Below are 17,859 nucleotides of genomic sequence, written 5' to 3'. Positions count from 1 at the left end.
ATTGGTTGTGTAGTAGGGGTAATTACTAGAACATTGGTAGCAAAAAAAAAAAAAAAAAAAATCTCATATTTTTATTTTCGGTTATAAAGCTTTTTTTTTTTTTTTTTATTGCATCATTCTCTAATATTTGCAGTTTACACATTACTCTGCATTCTAAATGTTTTTACAGAACGGGCAGTGAACTTTTGACCTGTCCTGAAGTGTTCTCTGCAAAAGAAATACACAATACAGTTGAGATAACCTAATCAGATGTCAGAGCTCTCTGCTACTTTCAAAGTGGTAGAACTCAATGGCTATTTGCATAGATAACAACTGGAGTTTCTTAACTCTTCCTGTTCTGGAAACAGATGTTAGACTTATGTCTCTGCTCCTAATGCTTTATTTGTTAGCTGTACTACACATACAAATCATTATATCATAATTTTTTTTTTCGCTTCAGTGTCTCTTTAAACAATACCAGTTGTCTGGCAGTCCCTCTGATCTCTTTGGCTGCAGTAGTGGCTGAATCACACACCTGAAACGAGCATGCAGCTAATCCAGTCTGACTTCAGTCAGAGCACCTGCTCTACATGCTTGTTGAGGGGCTGTGGCTAAAAGTATTAAAGGCACAGGATCAGCAGGAGTCAGGCAACTGATATTATTTTAAAAGGAAAAATCCATATCCTTCTCAGTTTAGGTTCCCTTTAAATATATATTATACTTTATTGACACCACTGTGTATTCTAAGACTGGTTGAGTTGGCCAGCTTTCAACAGGGCACTGCTTGCTTCCCTTTAAGAACAGTAAATAACTACTGTAGATAAAAGCAGAGAATGCCGAGGGCTGGGTGTGCACACTGGTGATATATGCTACAAGGCAATGTTATGCAGTAGAAAGTAAAGTGCTACACTTCTGATGCCCCATCTGCTGGACAAATGCAATTGATACAGTGTTTGCACATTTGTAATCAAACTAATGAAGCCTACATAGAGCTAACAAAATCCGTGATAACACAATCATTTGCTATATGTAGAATTGTGAAGATTTTTTTTTTCTTACAATTTTATATACATAGCAGATGATGTCAGCATCATGGTTTACTTTAACCACTTAAGGACCGGGCTTGTTTTCCATGATCTGTGCTGCGTGGGCTCTCCAGCCCACAGCACAGATCACTTTGCTGCCAGGGCGACCAGACTTCCCCCCCCCCCCTTTTTTCCCCACTAGGGGGATGTCCTGCTGGGGGGGGGGTCTGATCACCGCCAGCTATCTGCGTTTATGTAGCGGGGGGCTCCTCAAAGCATCCCCTCCGCAGCGATATTTCGCCTCCCTCTCTTTCCCTCCCCTCCTTCCCATGGGCGGTACAGGACAGCGATCCGTCCTGTACCGCCTCTGATAGGCTTCAGCCTATCAGATGCCGGCGATCCCCTTTACTGCGCTGCTGCAGGGATTTCTTCCCCGCGTGTTCACATTTAGCCTGCGAGCCGCAATCGGAGGCTCACAGGCTGTTTACGGAGACACCCTCCGTGAACTGACATGGAACGGCTGCTCCATGTAAAACCACTTACGACCTACCACCGCCTATCGGCGTTAGGCGGTCGTTAAGTGGTAAATATTATGTAGCCTTCATGAGTTTAATTAAAGATTTGCACACACCATATCATTTGATTGACCACTAGAGTTTGCCAGTGAAATGCAGATTTCATGTAAAATGAATGCAGCTTGGAATTACGTCAATGTGAGCAGCTGACAGGAAGTGAATTTGCCTCCTTCAGCTGCTTGGGGAAAAGAGGCCTGACAGATCTGAAGAGAGAGGGCATAACATCTGCCATAAAAAAAAAAAAGAAAACAAAAAAAAAAAAAAAGAATTGAAGCGGAAATGGATTCTGGTTTATTGCACTTGACTTCATTGGCTTATACATGAATTTCCTTGCAAGTTTTACCATACTGGATCAAAATGCTATCAAGGAGACAATTGCAAGTTTTCCCACGAAGAGCTTACTGACGACACAAAGGAGTTACTTAACAAAGTAAGTCACATATGAGAAGACGTGGGGTAGTGGCACTGTTCATGATATTACTGAAGATGCAGCAGCGTTGTCATGTTTTTTAGCATGTTGCTATTGGCCACTTTATACTATTGCTGGAGTAGTATCAGTGCTATGGAAGCTGCCATTGCTTTTCCCACAAGCTGCATACATGTTTTAAAGGATACCCAGGGTGACATGATGAGATAGATTATGTATGTAGAAGTGCCAAGCATACAAAATTACTATTTTGTGTTCCTTTTCTGTCTGAAAGAGTTCAACTTTTGGGTATGCAAGTGACAGTTTCTCTTCATTCAGGATCTAGTTGGACTATAGCATAATCCTCACTGATAAGAAAATGCAGCCATAAAATTTTTGAATGGCGGAGAAAGGCTTCTGAGCGCAGAGGATAGATTAAAAAAAATTAGTCATATGAGACAGTACAACATTAAAGTACATTAAAGAAAACCTGTATTAAAAAAGAAAAGCCCCTGAGGGGTACTCACCTCGGTAGGGGGAAGCCTCTGGATCCTAACGAGGCTTCCCCCGTCCTCCTGCATGGCTCCGTTAGCCTGCCCAGGTCCCACGAAGTGCGGCGATGTAAATATTTACCTCGCCGGGATCCAGCTTAGGTGTACTAGCGGCTTTTCGTTCGGGTAAGGCGGAACCTGATCGATCCGCTCTACTCTGCAGGTGCAAGTCCCTTTGCACCTGTGCAATAGAACAGATCCGATCGGGTTCGCTATTTCCGCCTTATCTAAAGGAAGCGGTTGCGCTGGATCCCGGCAAGGTAAATCTATCAAGTCTTGTCAGGGGAAGATTGTCCTTTCTCTTTTGAAGATTGCGGGACTCTTCAGGGGAGCCAGCGCTAGATTGCCTGCAGCTACAGGGATGGGGGAAGACTTATTGGGACCCTGAGGCTTCCCCCTCCCGAGATGAGTACCCCCAGGGGATTTTTTTTAGTACAGGTTTTCTTTAAACCTTTTTTAGCTTTTAAAAATAAAATAAGACTTTGGGATTCTAAAAAAGTAATTTTCAGGAGTAGGAGGATAGATACAATTATTTATCTCATCCATTTATTTTCACCTCGTGTTTCCTTTAACCTCCCCGGCGTTCTATTGAGATCGCCAGGGAGGCTGCGGGAGGGTTTTTTTTTAATTAAAAAAAAACTATTTCATGCAGCCAACTGAAAGTTGGCTGCATGAAAGCCCACTAGAGGGCGCTCCGGAGGCGTTCTTCCGATCGCCTCCGGCGCCCAGAATAAACAAGGAAGACCGCAATGAGCGGCCTTCCTTGTTTTGCTTAGATCGTCGCCATAGCGACGAGCGGAGTGACGTCATGGACGTCAGCCGACGTCCTGACGTCAGCCGCCTCCGATCCAGCCCTTAGCGCTGGCCGGAACTTTTTGTTCCGGCTACGCTGGGCTCAGGCGGCTGGGGGGACCCTCTTTCGCCGCTGCTCGCGGCGAATCGCCGCAGAGCGGCGGCGATCAGGCAGCACACGCGGCTGGCAAAGTGCCGGCTGCGTGTGCTGCACTTTATTTGAAGAAAATCGGCCCAGCAGGGCCTGAGCGGCAGCCTCCGGCGGTGATGGACGAGCTGAGCTCGTCCATACCGCTCAGGAGGTTAAGGCTTCCCCCTTATTCTATAGTGGCTCAGTTCAGGTTTTGCAGTGTCCACGGACTAGCAAGTCATGCAGTTCAGTTGTTATATGGGCATTCTATCTTCTGTATAACTCGCCTTCTCAGAGTTTAATCTGTCCCTACTTTGATAATGTAACATAGATGCTTATCAAAAGATTTTTTTCAAAGTATTTTCAGTCTGCTGACCCTTATACTACAGAGATTTGCTAAATCTGTACAATCAAGATTGTTACTGTATTCTTTCACTTAATGGCTTAGAAAACTACAAACTGATTACAACCATTACATTTCAGTATTACTGGGCGGGAGGAGGCACCCCAAGATGTGATGTGTGGAAGTGATAATGTCAGCTGGATAAAACATAAATAAGTAGGCTTACCTCCAAAAGAAGAGGGTAGCCCAAATACACTAATAAAATTTTTAATAGAAACCAGCGGGGATGGGCTTTTGAGTAGTTTACTACTCGAATTCGAAATTCAAATGAAGTCTAATGACTTCACGTGTGACCACAGGCAGCGGGGAGTTAATTTACCCAGAAGTCTTTGGGGACGTTTGTGTTTCTTTGCGCGTCATAGGTGTAATGCTGGATCCACGCGGTGCGTTCGCGCACTCGATTTCCCGCTCGATTCCCATCGATTTGTTTATTTCCAACATGCCGGATTTGGATGTCGATGGATCGTTATGTCGATTTGGCATACTTTGCATGCGAATCGACCTAACGATCCATCGAAATCCAAATCGGACATGTTGGAAATAAACGAATCGACGGGAATCGAGCGGGAAATCGAGTGCGCGAACGCACCGTGTGGATCCAGCATAATGAAAGACACATTCCAAGACTCACTACACTGCTTCTTCTTTCAAACCTGAAGGAGGAAGCACGCAAGTGCGTCTTGGAACCAGGCTTTCCTTACGCCTATGACACATAATGAAACACAGACGTCCCAAAGACGTCTGGATATGTTAACTCCCTGTTGCCTGTGGTCACACGTGAAATCATTAGACTTCATTTGTATTCCGAATTTGAGTAGTAAACTACTTGAAAGTCCATGCCTGGAAACCAGAAACGTCAATGATAATGCGTTTTGCGGATCGCTGTCCGCTTCCTCAGATCAAATACCAAGTGTCTCAATACTAGCGTTTTGCAAGCAGGGAGCGCCTCTATCTCAAAATACACACACACACACTCACTCTCTCCCTCTTCCTCCCTCCACCTCCCTCTCTCTCCCTTCAGCAGAACTGCTCAGCTATTCCTTGATTGGTTGCTAACATGCTTCTTGGACTACAAGGTAATAGAACTTAAAAGGAACCCGAGGTGAGAGACATATGAAGGCTGCCATATTTATTACCTTTTAAACAATACCAGTTGTCTGGCTGTCCTGCTGATCTTTCTAGTCAGTAGTTTCTGAATCACACACCTGAAACAAGCATGCAGCTAATCTTGTCAGGAACCTCTGATCCTCATGCTTGTTCAGGGTCTTTGGCTAGAAGTATGAAGGCTCGTACACACGTCATACTGAAGCCAACGACGGGTCCTTCGGCACCTCCCGCTGGGCGGGTTTTCAGCAGACAGTACAGCATGTGTACAGTCTGTCGGCGGACTGATAAGGCTGTCAGAAGCAGCCTTATCAGTCCACTGACATACTGTACACACGCTGTACTGTCTGCTGAAAACCCGCCCAGCGGGAGGTGCTGACGGACGTGTCGTTGGCTTCAGTATGATGTGTGTACGAGCCTTTAGAGGCAGAGGATCAGCAGGACATTCAGACATTGTGCATTGTTTAAAAGGAAGCCTTCATATGTCTCTCACCTTGGGTACTCTTGAACAGTGTAGCTACCATAGGAGGTAGTATTAGTCCTTTCCAATAACTAAATAACCAATACTGTTAGGAGAACACAGCAGGAGCTAGTACATTATACCAATAGGATATGTTAAACTATTTTAAAACTTGAATTCAAGCGCAGTTTTTTACATACGTGTAACAGAACATTATTTTGAATCAATTATGCATGAAAACATTATGTTAAAAATATTGCAGTTTTTGCAAAAATTGAAAGAGGACCAATGGAAGTAGGGGAAAAGCTGTCTTCTATCTATGAGCGTTTCAGAATGGAGAGATGCTACACTCCTTCTCAGAATAAAAGAGCAGGATGGTAACACATGCAGGGTAGTGCTAAACTAGTCAGCATCAGCCCTGTGTTTTGTTTTGTTTTGGTTTTTTTAATCCTTAGAGTAGGGTTTAAATAATTTGTTCAGAAAATGTTTGCTATGATGAGCTATCGAACTGACAGATTATAAAATGTCACTGTGCTTGCAGGTGTTGAACACAGAAGAAGAGAATCAACTTGAGGAGGAGGAGGAGGAGGATCAAGAGGAGGTGCCACAACATGGGTTGGTATCACACAGAGGTTATTTATTCATAAAAAGGCAATTTAGGATTATCTTAAAGGACTCACAGGGTGACAATAAAAACTGGTTTTTACTTACAGCTATCTTCAGCCTGCCAGCAGAGACGAGAGAAGACTGGAGATCCGGCGAGGGACCCAAATAGGGGCTGGAGGAAGCCCCAGGTAAGTAAAACCAGTTTTTATTGTCGCCTCGTGAGACCTTTAACTTACTTAATTATTACCTTTAACATCTTTTCAGACCTCACTTAACACATGGTACTGCTAGGCAATAATGTGTTCCTCCCTACGTCCTCCAGGACGGCCGCCTAGTTCCCGACCCTTATATTAACTATTATTATTATGAGGGAAATTGGGTTCATGATGTCTTCTCTTTAACTAGGGGAGATTGTGTCAGTCCCCCCTCCCAAATCAGAAACGCCTAAAGAGAATTAGAATAATTCATTCAGTATAAATCCCACCTCCTCACAATCTCTCCTAGTTTAAGTTAAAGAGAAGACAACATGAACCCAATTTCCCTAATAATAATAATATTAGTTAATATAAGGGTCAGGAACTAGACGGCTGTCCTGGAGGACTCACCGGAACACTGCTACCAGGTAAGCAGCCGGCACTTTCTTGTATCTGATCAGCTTGTTTGGCAGTTGCAACTTGAGGCTGCTTTCATAGCGAGACGTTACAGGCGCACGCTAGTGCAGCCTGTAAAGCAGCCCCACCGCACAGTAATGAAAAATCAATGGGCTGTTCACAGTGCCCACGTTGCGTTACATTGTAACGCAGCACATTCGTTGAGAGTGCTGCATGCTGTGCGTTATGCGCGGCTAAGCCGTGTTAGACTGTGCTCACATGCTCAGTAGTGTTGGGGAGGAGTGGAGAGCGGGCAGGCACATGGCTAATTAATATTCACTGCATGGTGTGACATGCAGTGTTTACTTCCTGAAGCGGCCGCTCTGTGCGGTGTTTGGCCGGGCGGGACCACGTTATGCCGCATGCGTCCAAGAGTACGCATCACGGACGCCAGAGTGAGCCGCGACGCCAGAGTGAGCTGCACAATGCGGCTCACTCTGACGTCCACATCAGAGAGCACTAGGCGATGCATTAGGGGCACGTAATGTGCCATATAACGTCCCCTAAACGCAACGTCTTGGTGTGTAAGTAGCCTGAGAGTAACAGTAATGAACTGAGCATGTTTGTCATCAACAGTCGCATAAATAAAAGATGTCTTGTTCCCTTTACTGCAGATCGAAGTTTTACAACCAGCCATATATGGGAATGCCGTTTACTGGGAACCACCCATCAATGTACAACTCTGAGCCGCTACCAGACCCAGGACTTATGTCACCTCCACCACAGTCTGTACCAATGTATGGCAGCCAGGCAATGAATTCCCCACTCAACCAATCTGCAGCCCAGGCCCATGGTCCAAGTCCCCAGAGAGATGGTTCCAATGCTCATGGTCTGCCCTTTCCACACAGTGCAGATGAACTACCACACAACATGCAGCTTCAAAACAGCTATCAACACTCCCAGAATGCACCTGGATACTATGACAACTACTACTCCCAGCAAGCTGTTCATCATGTGCCGTCTACAAACTTGTCAGAATGTGAGTTACATCAAGTTTTTATTATTGTTTACAGGAAGTTTCTGCTTCATGCTTTTCCACATAAGACCATGAAGGGAGGGGGGCCCGCGCTCTGCAACGGGGGCTGCCAACAAGAGAGGGAAGCCTCTCGGGTTCACTTAAAGCAAAACAAATTACTAATTAAAACAAATTACTCTAGTGTTAAAATTATTGGAGGATGAAATAGTCAAAATGTTTTTGGAATCTCTGGTGATCAGCTAATCGCTGAAAAAGTGTTTGCAGTGTGAAACAGCCCTAAGCGGTCAGGTGGGGACATAGGCTTCTATAGGAGTTTTCTGCTACAATGGGAAAACTGTCAGAACTACACGTGTACCATGTGAGGCTGCAGCTCAGCAGGATTTCGAAAGTGTATGGCTGCTTCCTCCTGATCGCACATAAATATTGATAAATGTATGGCTAGCAGACCTAAAGACATGCTGCTGCCACCTGCTATGCTGCAGAGGCTGGCAGACTAGGAACTTATCACAAGGTTTGCTGGACTGACTAGAAATATGGAGCCTGACTGGTTCATGCTCCTGGCTAAATTATATCTTGGAGGGCTAATTGAAAGCTGCTGTACTTTTCCTGCAGCTTTTGTGGCCACTTCTAGGTGTAACAGCTTCTGTGGGTGCAAGATAAGCACACTGTTCATGTTTAACCACTTCAGGATCCGGGGGTTTTACTCCATGAGATTCCTGACAATTTTGGCGTTTCGGCTGTGTCAGTATACAGCAATATTGTTTTATCACTCATGCAGCGCAGCGGGCAAATGTATCACATCTTAGTTAATTGAATGAAATTAAGCCGGCGGCTTTTTCTCTGCCTCTCTCTCCTTCTCTTATGGCCAACCAGGGGGGGGGGGGAATTGGGGGACACGCACATTGGCCGGCCAGAACTAGAAGTGGCCAAACTTTGGGTTCTGACACACACACACACTCTCTCTCTCTCTCTCTATTCAGGATCCCGACTTTTATGGTCATTTTCCTGGTTTCAGCATCAGAAAAACTTCCTATATCTATATATTGTTGTATATCAAATGTAGCCCTGTCCTCCTTGTGCTGTTTAGCTTAGGCTGAATGGCTATTGTTTCCCCCACCCCCAAAGCACTGTGGGAGTCCAGGAATATTTTATACTGGCATACAGTATACAAACATTCTGCAGAGCTGCACCTGGCAGGATTAAAGATGTTGCTACCTGTTATAGATTTCAGAATGTAAGCCAGGCTGAGGAAAGATTTAACAGTTGGCAAACACTGACTAAATTATTTATAAATTAAAATTGTAAAAAAAAAAACCAATTTTTATTTGCGTTAATGGTCCTTTAGCTCCCCGGGTCATTAGGATATTTTCACTACAGATCCTCTTTAAATAGTGAAAAATGCTTATCTCCAGCATACATATTATATTGTAAGAATCTAATGCCTAGTACACACCATACAATATTCTGTAAAATTTCGTGATACATTTTTCTGTTAGATTTTTCTGTTAGATTATTTTTTGTAGAGACTGGTCATTATCTATGGTGCATTGTCTTCTGGTTATCTCCTGTCGAGTAGAACAATGCCTAATTGCTAGGCAGATAGATGGTTAGCTAGATAATTTCCAACGTTTTGGAAATTATCTATCTGGCAGGTAAAGGCTCTTACACACGTCTGACTGAAGCCAACGACGGGTCCGTCGGCACCTCCCGCTGGGCGGTAAAGGCTCGTACACACGTCTGACTGAAGCCAACGACGGGTCCGTCGGCACCTCCCGCTGGGCGGGTTTTCAGCAGACAGTACAGCATGTGTACAGTATGTCGGCGGACTGATAAGGCTGTCTCTGAACGATCCGCCGGGCGGATTGTTCAGAAACAGCCTTATCAGTCCGCAACAGACTGTACACATGCTGTACTGTCTGCTGAAAACCCGCCCAGCGGGAGGTGCCGACGGACTCGTTGGCTTCAGTCAGCCGTGTGTACGAGCCTTAAATCTAACAGAAAATTGCATTACACTATATATGGAGCAATCCCTTGGGACTAGAAAGCCAGATTGTCAATATTTAGAATTGCTTTATTGGTATTAAAGATTCTGTTTTACAAAAAAAACTTGTTCTTTAAAAGATATGAGCTGCTAAAGTATTTAAAATTCCCCAAAGTGTCTCTGCCATCGATCTTCTCACATAGTAATTAACAGCCCCAGAGACAATGGAATTAGAGGAATCAATGCTTGGCTGGGACCTTCACGAGTAACAGAATGATTGGGTTCTGTCTGGAAGAAATCACTTATCATTGCTGGCACGCCTGTAGGGAAGAAATATCCAAAGACATTTTATTTAAACTTGCGCCCTTTACTGGAACAGATGTTTCAAAACAGAGCACATTAATAAAATAAATACATGTCACTACATGTCACTAATTGCTAGAACCTAGTGGTTTTTCATGGATAAAGCGGTACTACAGCCAAAGCCATCATTTTTTTAATATAGTTTGGGTAAGAATGGAGAAGAGTTAGAACATCTGTCAGGAGTTTGTTGCTTTTTCGAGCCTACAGTGGAAAGATATCCTCTCAATTACTGCTCTCTGTTTAAAACTGAAACCTAAACAATAATAGACGTGCAACAAGTTCTATCTTTTTCTGCTCTATCCAAATGTGAAAAATAAGTTATAATTCGGACGGAAAATCTCAATTGATCGATAACTCTTCCTCTCAATCAGAAATAAACCCTGCATCAATATTGGTTTTCCATTTCTTTGTGTACTTTTAAAATTATTGCTGGTAGTGCAACACGGTGGCGTAGTGGTTAGCGATCTCGCTAGGGCCGGTTTTAGACATTTTGCTGCCTGAAGCAAACCTGTGAAGATGCGCCCCCACCCCCCGTGAGGCCGCTGCCTGCAAGAATGGACAGTGCACGCACAGGCAGCCAGGACAAGAGTTACTCACTATCATCCTGGCGGGGGCGGCGGCTCATCATCCATGACCATCCTGGTGGTGGGTGGCGGGCCGCGGCTGATCACAGCAGTCTGACGGTGATAGGCACGGTAGGCGGCAGGCAACGTGACTCTTCCGGTCACTTCCGGATTCTGCCTCCGCCCGGCACCCGCCGCCATGATGTGGGGAAGGGAAGCCCGAAGAAGCTAGCAGCCACGGTGGTGCGCAGGGGCTAGTGTAGTCCCAGGAGTGTCAGTCCGGCCGGTGAGGTCCATTCCAGGCGGGTGGCAGTAAAGCGGAAGGAGACAGAGGCCAGACGCACTCACTTGCTCTTTCTACCTGGTGCCCCCCCCCCCCCCTGTTTACCCCACCTGAGGAGCCTGCCTCACTGCGCCTCATGGGCGTCCCGGGGGTGGTTCTCGCCTTGCAATGCTGGGTCCCTGTTCAAATCACAGCCAGGTCAACATCTGCAAAACGTTTGTATGTTCTCCCCGTGTCTGCATAGGTTTCCTCCAGGCGCTCCAGTTTCCTCCCACATCCCAAAAAACATACAGATAAGTTAATTGACTTCCCCCTAAATTGGCCCTAGACTATGATACATGCACCACACAATACATACGCAGACATGCCTATGGTAGGAACTAGATTGCAAACCCCTCTGAGGGACAGTTAGCTATACTCTGTACAGTGCTGTCTAATATGTCAGCGCAATATAAATACTTAAATAAAAATAATAGGCTAACAAATTAGTAAAAAAAAATGTGGACCATCTTTCAATAAATTCCAAAAGATAGTGGCTATCAGTTTTATAAAATATACCTCGGTGAATATCTGTCATGATGACTATTACTACAAATACAATAAAGCACAAAAATGAACCTGGGAGAAAATGCATGCTAGAAACATAAAAGAACTCCCTTTTTAACTGGCAATATACCATACTCACATGTATTGCAACCTATACACATTTGGCATCCTTGTGAAAAAGGATTACTGTACTTAAAGAAAATGTTTTTTTAAAATATGTGTATTAGTTTTAGTCATGAAAAAACTACTGCCCATTCGTCTCCTTATTGAAAAAAAGGGCAAAACAAAATGCAGACCAACCATAAAAGCATTGAAAGTCTCACATATGAATATTATTTTTTCTTCCGTAGCGCTGTCCATAGTACAAAACAAATGTACTTTAGAACGCAAGGGTGTGGAGCCAATTCTACAATTGCAGTGCATTTGCGATTGCTGTTTTCAGTGTAAAAGGATCCCTTCAGGAACACTTTGTTACTTATTAGTGTTTGGAAATGTTTGGAAAAATACGGAACCTGACAGAAGCTGATACGTTTGTTCTAAATTTGGCTCTGCCTATTAAGATTGTTTTTTTTTTTTTTTTTTTAATCAGCTAGAATTTAAAGGGACACTGTAGGAGGGGTTGGGGGAAAATGAGTTGAACTTACCCGGGGCTTCTAATGATCCCCCGCAGACATCCTGTGAACGTGCAGCCGCTCACCGATGCTCCGGCCCCTCTTCCGGTTCACTTCAGGAATTTCAGACTTTAAAGTCTGAAAACCACTGCACCTGCGTTACCGTGTCCTCGTGCCCGCTGATGTCACCAGGAGCATACTGCGCAGTCACAGACTATACCGGGCCTGCGCAGTACGCTCCTGGTGACGTTAGAGGGAGCAAGGACATGGCAACGCAGGCGCAGTGGTTTTTAGACTTTAAAGTCTGAAATTCCCGAAGTGAGCCGGAGCATCAGTGAGTGGCTGTGCGGGCAAAGGATGTCTGCGGGGGACCGTTAGAAGCCCCGGGTAAGTTCATCTAATTCCCCCCCCCCCCCTACAGTATCCCTTTAACAGGATAATACTTGTCAGGTTGTCTTTGGTATTTCATTCTTTTTTTTTTTTTGTACCTTTCAGCTATGCGTAAAGTTTTGTTTGCAAGGATTGGCAAAAACATGGATGGAGCAGAAAGCAGTCAGCCTCCTCCCCCGCAGAGATCACTGAGCAGAGAGGAAGGTATGTACAGAGTGCATTGTGTACACTCAGCTGTAGAGTTGGTAATTTAGGGAATATTATGTAACGTATATATGAATGAGACATTCCTTCAATTGAGCTGCTGAAGCAGATGTTAGCATTGTAAGCTAAATAGACCTGGAGAGAACAAGAGATAAGGATGTGTTCTTGTACTCACTGAAAACCATCCAAATTCAGGCCACTCTTTACAACAGCACCAGTATGATATTTGAATTTATGAAAAACCTTGATTAACCTCTTAAGGACCACGGTCTTAAACCCCCCTAGTGACCAGGCCATTTTTTACAAAATAGGCCACTGCAGCTTTAAGGGTTTGCTGCAGGGCCGTACAACTCAGCACACAAGTGATTCCCTACCCCCCCCCCCCCCTTTTCTGCCCACCAACAGAGCTTTCTGTTGGTGGGCTGTGATCGCTCCCAAAGTTTTTGTTAATTTTTTTTTGCAAATATTTATATCTTGTTTTTTTTTTTTTTTTTAATATATTTACCTAATTTTAATTTATTTTTTTAATCCTTCCCTCCCTCCCCCCGCCAGCCAATCCGTGTGATTGGCTGTCATAGGCTTTAGCCGATGACAGCGGATCGCTTTTCTGTTGCCCAGGGGGACAGCGGTGTAACATGGCTGTCCCCAGTACAGCGCTGCCTTAGACAGCAGCACTTCACAGTGAACAGTCCCTAGTGGCGATCGCCGCTGGGAGGCTGATGACGGAGCAGAGCTCATTCAAGTTCGGATACGCGCGCAGTCCCCTGAAATCTCCACCCCCAGCACTTCACGCCAATTGGCGTGGAGTGGTCCTGGGGCTGCCGTGCTGCTCACGCCAATTGGCGTTGAGCAGTCGTTAGGCAGTTAAAGTGTAAGTAAGTAAAAATAGTTTGTAAGTTAACCTCCCTGGCGTTATGATTATTTCCCGATTTTAGGTTCTGAAAGTGATGCAATTGTTTCACAACCTTTTAGACCCTCAAAAAATCACTCCACTAGATTGCTTCCGTATCTTTTTAAGAAGCCCAGTGATCTGCTGATGGCTCAGATTATGGGTCCGTGCACATATTCCCAGGTAGCCGCGTGTTTTACAGATACGCTTAGCACTTGCATTGCAGCTCTGACTCCATTCAACTATAGCCCTGTGTTGAGTACAGAAATGCATTGTTGGAACACACTGCTCTACAGTGCACAACTGTGTCCATCAGACAATGCTGTCCATGTGCTGTCCGATGTCCTTGCATATTGCGTTGATAAAATTGTCTCAGCAAGGTGACTTTTCTTTTTCATCAAATTTAGTCTTCAACTGGAAAGTGTCAGATTAAGATATATTAAAGTACGTAACAGATAATTAGTTAAAACACACTTTCCAGTGAAAAGAATGGCAGAAAGTTATATGCCATGCTACCAGCAACAGATAAATATGATATATGGCTGAGTGGTAGCTTGAATAAACTACTGTGTTTCCCTGAAAATAAGACACTGTCTTATATTAATTTTACCTCCAAAAGATGTTCTAAGGCTTATTTTCTGGAAGGGCTTATATTTTTGAGTGGTATAAAATCTGACGCTATACTAGTGTATGGGGAGGTGTGCAGTCTCTCACCGCACCTTCTTGTGGCTCAAAGAGCGCTGACCATGTTAGGATACTGGAGCTGTTTATAGGTGAATGGAGGGGGGCACAGCCACAAAGGAGGTGCAGTATGAGACTGCATACCTCCCTGTACACTAGCATAGCATCAGATTTTCTACTGGTATACAGCAAGTGCTTATTTTCGGGGAAACACGGTAGGTTGAAGAAAGCAGAAAAAAAAATAACAAAAAGAAAGTGACAACTAAAGAACACTTGAGGAACATCCAAGAAAATAAACATTAGAAGACCTATATGTGGTTTATCATAAGACTTGTATGTTGTTTAACAACCTGACACTTAGAACTTTTTTTTTAAATTATTATTCTGTGCTCTTTATTCACCTTCAGATGAATTTGCAAATTGGTACAGTAGTGAGGAAGAGGATGGCAGTGGTGTCAGCTCAATCCTGAAAACACTAAGAAACCAAGCGAAAATGGCAAGAGCTAATTCTACAGAGCAGAAGCCACTATCCCAGACTAATGATCCAAGACTGGCAAAAGACAGAACTGGAGGAGGGCAAATGTTCGATCCGCGCATAAGACCCTCCCAAGGACAAAGTCCAGGGCATCAAGGAGAAAATGTCTCCTCTGACCCAAGAGTGGCACGCGATCCCAGAAAGATTAAACCAAATGAGTCTCCCGTTGCTAACCAGCCTGTTCAATCTAGTGGTGGAGCCAAGCAGCAGAAAGTTGTAGATGAGGATGATGAGGATGCAGAGAGGGAACTGAGAGAGAAGGCTGCTATAATTCCGTTAGAAATCTTACCAGGTGTGACTCTAAGGGACCCGCGGCTTAAACTGAGGCAGTTCAGTCATATTAAAATGGACATTATACTATCCAAACCCAACTTTGCCAAACTAATTGTTTGGGCACCTGAAGACTTACTTCCGGTCCCCCCTCCTAAACCTGATCCAGTGTCCTCAATAAATTTGCCGTTACCTCCACTTATTGCTGACCAGAGGCTTAACAAGGTAAGAGGTCTGAGTGAGGTACACCATTCTGGCCCTGATCCAAGATTGGAACGTTTAGATCCAAGGCTGGAATCAAAAGCAAAACAAGCAAGTATTACATCCAGAAGTAGCTTCTCAGAACCCAGCGAATTGCATAGCAAGCCGAGTGATCCTCGGCTTCAGAAAAACCTTCAGGCTAGATATCACCGGTCTTCAAGTTCTGATGCTCCAATTGGTGCAAAGAAAGACCCACCATTACCTCAAAAAGTTGACCCACGGTTGGCAGCAAGGTCAGCTCTGGGTTCCTCACCAACTTCTGTTAAACCACCTCAAGATGTCCTACCACCTTATGCTCCTAAAGTGTCCCCTTCGAATAGTCGATTGGGGACTCCAGGGTCTATACTGAAAAATATCAGTTTGTATAATCCTCGAGACAGTGCTGTTACTTCTTCAGAACCTTCCTCAAGTGATACAGGAGAAAATGAAGATAAGAAGAAGATGGACATTGTGAGTACACCACCTGCAGAGCCTGAAGCAAAAGACAATGTGCAACAGTCTGTGAGCTCCACCGGAGGACTGACCGCAGCTAAAGACACTCAGAGTTCACAAGATACTGAGAACAAGCCTGACAATCTTAATGAAGAATCAGAAAACTCAAGTAAATCTGATGCAGCACAGTCAACCACCACACCAGCAGTTCATAACTTACCCATCCAAGCCTTGACAGGACTTATCAGGCCTCAGTACAGCGATCCAAGACAAATCAAGTCAACTGGACCTGCCAATCAAGCAGAAGATTCAAAGACTGAGACTGAATCAGATGGCAAACCCCTAAAAGATGTCTTCAAAACCTTTGACCCTACAGCTTCCCCATTTTGTTAACTCCCAAAATTTGTTGAAGGAGCCATTTGTAAATATTTTGTCGCCCTCCTTGATTTATAGCTAGCTTTATTCAGTGTTTGTTTATTTGTAATATAATTGCATCCCTGTGCTGATACTAGTTTATTTCAGTGTAGACATTTTAGTTCAGTGGAATTGTAAACTATGCCAAGTGCATTTCCTGTGGTATCGTATTTCATATTGTCATGTAATAGTAAATCATGTGATAGAATTCCTTAGGTAATATGTTCCAACAAAGCACTTTCACTGTACATAGATCATAATGTGAAAATGACATGTACAAATTATCTGCTAGACCTAGGAACTAGCAACACATTTGTATGACTGTATGTTATAAAGCAATATAAAAGGAACATTGACTATTCTGACATTAAGAAACAGAGATAAAGATATATATATATAGGTCAATAAACGTAAAGCGCCCCTGTCATTATGTAGTTAATAGTATAATGAAGAAGAGGAGGCAACAGAAGGCAAGCAAATACTTATATTAAAGTGTACCTGTAGGGAAAAAAGTGACCCTATTGGGGCCCGTACCTCGGGAGCAGAAAGCCTCTAGATCCTAAAGAGGCTTCCCTCATCCTCCTCCGCTGCCCCCCCCCTCCAGCACTGGGACCCCTGGAAAAAAATCTTGTGAGCAGCTGGCATGGACACAGTAGCACCGTGTCACTCAGCTTTCTTTGTAAAAAGTGCAAGTTGCCTGCGCATTAGCATGGAGCCGATCAGGCTTGGCTATTTTTGCTGGAGCCCTAGTGGGAGGGTGTTAGTGCAGGTGCGCAGGGAGGCCACTCTTCGGGGGTCCCAGTGCTGGGACGGGTTGGCTGAGGAAGATGTAGGAAACCTCTTTAGGATCCTGAGGCTTCCCCCTCTTGAGGTAAGTATCATTTTTTTTCAAACGGACCTCACAGGTTTACTTTAAGGGTATTCTTGAAAGTTCAACCTGGGGATCAAGGCAGAGGTGTACGCAGGATTGCCGTCATGCCCTATATGTTTGTAATACTTTGGCAGTGTGGAATAAAATAGAATTGTACATGGGAATGAGGATGGTGATATCCAGCATGCAGCTGCATTGGTAATGGCCCTGTCCAATCCCTGTGCTTACCTCTAGTAGGAAGTTGGTGACATAATAGTCAGTTGATGATCAGAATCCACAATTAATCCCCCAACCACCACCACCACCGTTCATAACTGAAAAAGTGTTTTCCTTCTTTTTTGGGGAAGGTCTTTAAAGGATACCCCAACTGAAATGTGACATAATGAGATAGACATGTGTATGTACAGTGCCTAGCACACATATAACTATGCTGTGTTCCTTTTTTATTTTTCTGCCTGAAAGAGTTAAATATCAGGTATGCAAGTGGCTGACTCAGTCCTGACACAGACAGGAAGTGACTACAGTGTGACCCTCACTGATAAAAAAAATCCAACTATAAAACACTTTCCTAGCAGAAAATGGCTTCTGAGAGCAAGAAAGAGGTAAAAAAGGGGATTTTTTTTTATCAGTGAGGGTCACACTGTAGTCACTTCCTGTCTGAGTCAGGACTGAGTCAGGCAGAGAAAGAAAAAAAGGAACACAGCATAGTTATCTGTGTGCTAGGCACTGTACATACACATGTCTATCTCATTATGCCACATGTCAGTTGAGGTATCCTTTAACCACTTTATGCTATGGCCTGAAGGGTTCAAATGCACATGCGCTCCCACGGCACAAGCACCCTTTATTGGAATTATTGGACTTTTATAAACGCCCTGTATGCACTAAAGGGGTACAAATAGCATGTA

General features: G+C 44.2%; 1 protein-coding gene across 1 annotated transcript in view; it reads left to right on the top strand.

The window, feature by feature from the left end:
• The window catches only part of ZC3H6 (zinc finger CCCH-type containing 6), a 57,388-nt gene extending 40,933 nt beyond the window's left edge, over positions 1 to 16,455 (top strand). Inside the window, exons 8-12 of the mRNA XM_068253278.1 lie at positions 1,902 to 2,009; positions 5,967 to 6,040; positions 7,296 to 7,660; positions 12,500 to 12,598; positions 14,576 to 16,455. Of these exons, the coding sequence (XP_068109379.1) occupies positions 1,902 to 2,009; positions 5,967 to 6,040; positions 7,296 to 7,660; positions 12,500 to 12,598; positions 14,576 to 16,059 (2,130 nt within the window). The 3' untranslated portion in view covers positions 16,060 to 16,455. The remainder of the gene's footprint in view (positions 1 to 1,901; positions 2,010 to 5,966; positions 6,041 to 7,295; positions 7,661 to 12,499; positions 12,599 to 14,575) is intronic.
• The last annotated feature ends 1,404 nt before the right edge of the window (positions 16,456 to 17,859 follow it).

This window comes from Hyperolius riggenbachi, chromosome 9, assembly GCF_040937935.1.
Source record: "Hyperolius riggenbachi isolate aHypRig1 chromosome 9, aHypRig1.pri, whole genome shotgun sequence".
Taxonomy (NCBI): domain Eukaryota; kingdom Metazoa; phylum Chordata; class Amphibia; order Anura; family Hyperoliidae; genus Hyperolius; species Hyperolius riggenbachi.
This window is presented reverse-complemented; position numbering and strand designations above follow the sequence as displayed.